The 7,284-nt window shown below is 36.2% G+C and overlaps 1 protein-coding gene across 1 annotated transcript; it reads left to right on the forward strand.

Moving 5' to 3' along the window:
* The first annotated feature begins 1,414 nt into the window (after positions 1–1,414).
* On the forward strand, positions 1,415–2,883 carry LOC149216098 (disease resistance protein RPS6-like). The gene is made up of 3 exons (XM_089389825.1): positions 1,415–1,772; positions 2,065–2,191; positions 2,484–2,883. Exons 1-3 carry the CDS (start codon positions 1,415–1,417, stop codon positions 2,881–2,883), a joined length of 885 nt encoding a protein of 294 aa, XP_089245951.1.
* The last annotated feature ends 4,401 nt before the right edge of the window (positions 2,884–7,284 follow it).

Below are 7,284 nucleotides of genomic sequence, written 5' to 3' on the forward strand. Positions count from 1 at the left end.
CAGCCTGATGGCTCAGCAAAATAGATAACGGATATATCAGCATAGATAAACCAAATCATCACACAGGATGTTCATTTAGTTTTGTATTGTTTTATATACATATTGCCACGCAGGGCCGATTATAAACTTTCCGTCAAAATGAAATCAAAAACCTGTACAGTTTATATCATGTACTCAGATCATGGACTTTCCGCCCTGTGGTAATGAGGGTCTATATAAGGCCGATGATAATATTGAAATGCATTTGACCCTCTTTGCTCCTGGATCATCCACTCTCCTCGGGGAAGTGTCGTGGCCGCCTTGGATAGTTTGTCGGCACTGCTGTTGTGTTCCCTGTAAATATGAGTACAAGTAATATCATTAAAATGAACCTTCATGATATTTATTTCATCCAGTATATTGTTGAGTGTGTGAGTGTGACATGCAGATGTAGCATTAAACCAGTCAATGATGATCTTTGAGTCGTCGAAAATATGTATGTTCATGCAGTTGTGGCCCAATGAGAAATGCATGAGGTGACGAAGAGTAATGAGTTCAGCATAATTATTTGATCCAGTCCCCAATCCCAATTTAACTTTATAGTAGTGATGTTCATCTATGTAGAGAATAAATCCTCCCCCACATTCCTGCTATTGGGCTGCGCCATCAAAAAAAGCCCATGGGGTATTCTTTTCTATGAGGGGCTCCTCCCCCACATTCCTGCGATTGGGCTGCACCATCAAAGAAAGCCCATGGGGTATTCTTTTCTATGAGGGGCCGGTCGCGGGGCCTTCTGGCACGAGGTTGAAGTGGTGGCACGAGGTTGAAGTGGTTCCGACATTTCTTATATTATATAAGTAAAATTTAACAATCTAAAATAATTTAAAATCTTTTTTCTTCTAAATACTTGTAATTTTAAATCATTAGCCTAAATCGTTATATTGTAAAAAATAATTATAATAAAAACAATTTTTAATGTATACCAATCATATTAAATTATAATTTTATTAGAAAAAATTCCAATATTTACTAAATTGTTTAGTAAGTATTTAGTGACTAATATTTACAAAATATTTAAGTTCCTTAGTTCAATTGATCAAAATCAGTGCCTAGTTGTTAAAAAAGTTAATCAAAATCAGTGCCTAGTTGTTAAAAAGTCCATTCTACTGAAACCTTTCTGGTTAAGAATCTTGAATCTTGAATATCAACCGGCGGATAATGCCAAAGTGTTAGCTGTGACAACCATCGACATTGCTCACAAACTCTCTTGCCAAGTGTTAGCTGTGACAACCATCGACATTGCTCACAAACTCTCTTGCTTCACGCTGACTGCAGTTTCCACTCCTCTGGTCTACCTGCCTGCCTTTCATCTTTTGCTTACTATTATATCGATCTTATCTTTCTGTCTATCCCATTCACCCAAATCCATATTCCAATGGCAGACCAAACAATCGGCAACAGTGGCAATTCTTCTGGTGCTTCCTCCTCCTCCATGGCCTCGTGTTCTTCCGTGATTTCTTATAACAGCTACGATGTTTTTATCAATCATCGTGGTCCTGAGGTAAAGACCACCTTCGCCACCGATCTATACTGTACTCTTAATTCTCGTGGACTGCGAGTGTTTCTGGACAAACCAGAACTGGAAATTGGGCAAAATATTACTCCTCAAATACTACGCGCCATCAAAACCTCCTTCATCCACATCGCCATTTCCTCATCGACTTATGCCGAATCAAAATGGTGTCTAGACGAACTGTTGCACATGATGAAGGCATTTCAGTCGAGGCAGAAACGTATTGATGATAGTTGAAACGTGTAAATTGCAGGCCCCTCTCCAACTGGGAGAGCTAAATATCTGTGCTCCCCTTTTAAGCTTTCCTAAATCCATAGGGCAGCTGAAGCACCTAGAAAAGATTGCCATAATTCATGCACTATTCAAAACCATGCCAGAAGAATTTTGCGATCTGCCATCGTTGAAATACCTTGAGTTAAGATACTGCTCAGTAATGGTGTTGCTTCCTGATTCCTTCGGTACCTTAAAAAAACCTCCAGCACATCGATTTGTTTGGTGCTTTGAGTTTGCAGATGCTTCCAAACTCATTTGGGAATTTAACTCGACACAAACATCTAGTGTTGAGAGGTTGCTGCAGTTTGATCATCTCCAATGGAGCATTTGGAAATATTACCACCCTGGAACACAGAGATCTTTCAGGTTGTAGCACTGTCAAAGAATTGCCACCACAAATCGCATATCAACGGTCCTTGAAAACATTAGATGTGTGTAAAACGAAGTTATCAAAATTGCCAAGCCGTATTGGAGACATATACAAATTGGAAGCTCTGTAATTAGGAGGGGAGCCTTTGTTGGAAATGCTGCCAACATTGCTCGGTTGCCTAAGAGCTTGAAGGAATTGTTTCTCTGAAACTGCTCGAAATTGAAATGCTTGCCGGATTCATTTGAATTTTGGACTGGTTATTCAATTGATAGAGTTGAAAATTTGCAGATGTGGGATAGAATATTTAGCACGAGATATTCTGGGGATGAAGAATCTGGAAATTTTAATAATCCATGATTGTCGGCTGCGGGGACTTCCATTTAAAAACGCTGAAGGAGAATTGGACTTCACTGATGACAAATGCATGCTTAAGCTCAAGACGCCAGAGCTGGCACGCACACAAATATCAGAGGTATTCTTTCACGAAGCTGTTTGCCCAAACCTTCAATATATGTTCTTCGTCGAGTGTTTCGTGTTGACAGGAATCGGAGGGCTTTGTCATCTGGCGAAGCTTCAATATCTCAACGTCAGCGCGTGTCCAATTGTAGAGGCACTGTCCAGCGTGGAACACCATTTAATATCATCCCAAGAGGTGCATGATACTGAAAGGTATTCATCTCCTAATTGAATGGCGGTGGCGAGATTTCCTCGAAAGGATAGGGGGATATAGAAATGCAATGATATAAGTCAATAAATGTCATGATATGGTAGTACAAGAATATTTGGATTATATGATAGATCAGTGGTGGCTCTGGCTAATCGCTGCTAACAGAGAGGACGAGCACCAGAAGAAACGAAGGTATTCTGAAGTGATGCTTTTCTTTTGTAAACTTTATATATTAAAGTGTACATGCATATGTATATGTTGTTTTGTATATTTTGTTTTTAAATTATTATATGCTTTTGAATTTTTTATTATTATTTTGAAATTTTTTAAAAACATTTGGATGGTAAAGAATTTATAACTCAAACTTAATGATGTTAACGATTCTAAACAAATACAACCAGAAAATAGGCTTGGAAAAGCATCAAATTATATTACAAGTAACAAAAAGCTGCCTTCAGTATTTCTGGCAGTGCGTTGAAATGCCAAAGGTTATCAAAATTCTAATGATAAATTTATAGTTGATACTGTGTTAATTTGAGTTTGACAATATATTTCTTTCTTTTAATATGTAATGTTTAAGTTAGTAAATACAATTTTATACAGGTAATTAAAAGATAAATAAAATTATTTATTTTTTATTTGTGAATAAATTGAATATCTTATTTTATATTTTGATATATATATTTTATTGAAAATTTTAAATAAAATAAAATTTTGTTAGAGAGGAGGATAGGTACAAAACAATAAATAATTCACACAAAATAACATGAGTTATGGCGCTTTTTATTGATCACACAAAATCTTTATTATTACAATGAACTCGGTGAGCGTATTTAAACCTTATTTAAATCTTTTCTAACTAGTGATTTGCCTAAAATAACTTGACATGCAACCAGAAACTATTTTTGACTTTAACTTAACTTGGCTTGATTCAACTTGACTTAGTTAACAAACTCTTTAATTCTAGCGAACACTTCATGCAGGAGTAATTACCTATTTTAACACTTCTCCTTAATTGTGACTGCTAAACTAACACATGACTCATGACAACTCAAATATGCATGCTGGTTTATGTCTCAACTATGCTTACAACACCCAAGTTTCCTCTATGAAACTCAAACACATATTTTGTTAATGACTTAGTAAATATATCAACGAATTGATCACTCGATTTACACGGCTTCAAGTGAACTTCTCCATTGCTCACACGTTCTCTAATAAAATGATATCTAGTATCAATATGCTTGCTCTTTTGATGAAACACACTATTCTTGGATAATGCAATCGTTGAGGTGTTGCCACAATATATTGTTGTTGATCCTTGTTGTTTCTTCTTGAGTCCATCAAATACTCTTATTAACCACACTGCTTGACATGCTGCTAATGTTGCTGCTACATATTCTGCTTCTACTGACGAAAATGTCACAATAGGTTGCTTCTTAGATGCCTATGCTATCGCACCTGAACCAAGATAGAACACATAACCAGAAATGTTATTCCTATCATCCAAACTACCTGCAAAATCACTATCTGTATATCCAATCAAATCCTTCTTTTCTATACTTACATACATTATGCCACAATCTCTAGTTCCTACTATATATCTCAGAATTCCTTTTCCTGCTCTCCAATATGTGTCTTTTGGAGTCTCCATAAATATGGAAATCAAACTCACTCTTTGCATAATATCTGGTCTTATAGCTGTGAGATATATGAGGATGACAACTAACGTTTTGAATAGAGTTGAATTGACATCTAATCCTTCATCATCCTTGCTTAAATTTGCACATGTTTCAACTCGTGTAGGGACAGGTTTGCAATTCTCCATCCTGAATCTTTTCAGCAAATCTCTAGCATATTTATTTTGACAAATAAAAATACCTTTTTTTCAGATTGCTCAACTTCTATGCCAAGAAAATATCTCATAAGTCTGAAATCTGTCATCTCAAATTATTTCATCATGGCTACTTTAAATTCATCCAATTCAAATTCACTTGTATAAAGCATGTCATCAACATATAAGCAAACAATCAAAATATGTCCATGCTCATTTACCTTTGTGTACAAGGTAGGCTCAATGTTATTTCTGCAAAATCCATTATTGATCATGTAGCTGTCAATTCTGCTATACCAAGCTCTAGGCGCTTGCTTGAGTCCATAGAGCGTTTTCTTCAACCTGTAAGCTTTATCTTTTTTACCTTCAACTTCATATTCTGGAGGCTGTTGCACATAAAATTTCTTCTTCTAGAATTATATTCAAGAAGGCTAATTTCACATCCATCTGATATATTTTCCACTTGTTCTGAGCTACTGTGGCTAGAACTGCTCTTATAGTATCCAATCTGGCTACTAGAGCAAAAGTTTCTCCAAAATCTATTCCTGGTTGTTGTGAGAATCCTTTTGCTACAAATCTTTCTTTAAATCTATTAATTTCACCTTTCTCATTCAACTTTGTCTTGTACACCCATTTTACACCAATGAGATTTTTGTCCTTTGGAAAATCAACCAAATCCCATGTATCATTCTTTTCAATAGCTTCAATTTCTTCATCCATGGCTTGAACCCAATTTTCATCTCTGATTGCTTCTTCAAACGAAAAAGGTTGGAATGACAACAATGAAAAATTTGAACTAACATCCAAATCATCATAAATATCTTTTAGACTTCTCATTTTTCTCTTACCATTGCTTGATTCATCACCTGATTGACTGTTGGGAGAATTTTGATCTGTTGATCTGCTTGAAGATCCATGTTGTTCAAAAAATTTTGGAGTCCTTGCTGGCATGACTATGTTTGGTGTCTTTACGTGTGATTCTTGCTGCTCATTTTCTGCTACATCCTCTTCTTCCAGCAATGGAACTTGTGCATCAACTGTCTTATCTATATTCGCATTCCATGACTCTTGTTCTTTGAACACAACATCTCTGCTAATTATGGTCTTATTGGTGACACGATTATATAACTTGTAAGCTTTTGATTGCTCACTATAACCAATAAATATGCAAATTTCATTTTTATCATCCAACTTGCCACTTAGCTCTTTAGGTACATGTGCATAAACCACACATCCAAACAATCTAAGATGAGATATGCTGCAAGACATACTTGACCGTGCTTCTTCTGGTACTATGTTCATCACACTCTTTGTAGGAGATCTGTTTATCACATAAACAATGCATGCAATTGTAAACAAATTGATCTGTTCACTATAATTCATAATTAGAGGAAAGTGTCTGCTCCTCATCATCTGCACCTTTGCTATCATTTGTTTGCTTGGGGGTTTGTCATATATTACACACTCTTGTCCTTGAAAGATAACTTTGTATTCCTTCTATGGCAATTGACCAACACTTATTAAATTGTGTTTGAGACGAGAGACATAATATACCTCTGAGATTATCTTCGCCCCCCCTGCTTGGTTAGAATGTTGACCACTCCTTTGTCATTTACATCCACAGTCTTGTCAATCCCCAACTTTACCTCTGTCTTCACAGATTGATTCAAATTTGCAACCAAATTCTTGTTTCCTTTCATGTGGTTACTGCAACCACTGTCTAATAGCCACACATTATCATAAAGTTCATGGATGGTATGTAAAGCTAGGAACATGGAGTTAGTACTCTCTGTAGTAACATTATCTATTTGGTTTCGTTGATCAACTATCCTCTTCCTACAATCACGGGCATAGTGACCAAATTTATTGCAATAATAAAATCACACCTTTTATTTGTCAACTCTTTGATTATTGTTGAAGCTTCTATTGTTTCTCCACTTTCATGTTCATGCTCTTCTCGGCCATCTCTTTGACCACCATGTTTTTCGCCTCGTCCTCTGCCTCTCGATCTACTTTTGCGTTGACCTTTGTCTCTTGAAATAGAAACCTGACTTTTGAAAGTGGTTTCTAAAATGGAATCCTTATTTTTGTCTATCCTTGCCTCATGTGATAGAAGTGATCCCATCAACTCATCAACTGTCAATGATGCCAAATCCTTGGCTTCTTCTATGGTTGCTACCACAACATCAAATTTGGTAGACAAAGATATGAGAATCTTCTCAACCACTGTTTGATCTTTAATATCTTCACCATAATTTTTTCACTGATTTATGACAATCATGGCCCGATTCATGAAAGATTCGATGTCCTCTATCTCCTTCATTTGCAGACTCTCAAAATCTCTCCTATTATTCTGCAACTTAACAATATTAACTTTGGCCAAATCTTTATAGTTTGTCACCAAGGTCTCCCATGCTGTCTTTCCTGAAGATGTGACCATAATCTTCTAGAACACTAGTCGGTCCACTCCCTATTGGATAAGCTACAACGCTTGTGCATTAGTGAGAGCTCATTCTTTTACTTCATCCTTAGATTCTGAAAATCCATTCATGACATAATCCCAAACATCATGAACCTTTAGTGTGGTC

The sequence above is a fragment of the Pinus tabuliformis genome, chromosome 1_1 (genome assembly GCF_031772625.1).
Source record: "Pinus tabuliformis cultivar Carrire ecotype Pingquan chromosome 1_1, CPIR1, whole genome shotgun sequence".
Taxonomy (NCBI): domain Eukaryota; kingdom Viridiplantae; phylum Streptophyta; class Pinopsida; order Pinales; family Pinaceae; genus Pinus; species Pinus tabuliformis.

Excerpts from the sequence above, each read along its gene's own strand:
- LOC149216098 (XM_089389825.1), top strand. The coding sequence starts at position 1,415 with ATGGCAGACCAAACAATCGGCAACAGTGGCAATTCTTCTGGTGCTTCC. Across the intron at positions 1,773-2,064 it reads ATTTCAGTCGAGGCAGAAAC|ATGCTTCCAAACTCATTTGG; the intron begins GTATTGATGATA and ends TTGAGTTTGCAG. Across the intron at positions 2,192-2,483 it reads GGAACACAGAGATCTTTCAG|ATGTGGGATAGAATATTTAG; the intron begins GTTGTAGCACTG and ends GAAAATTTGCAG.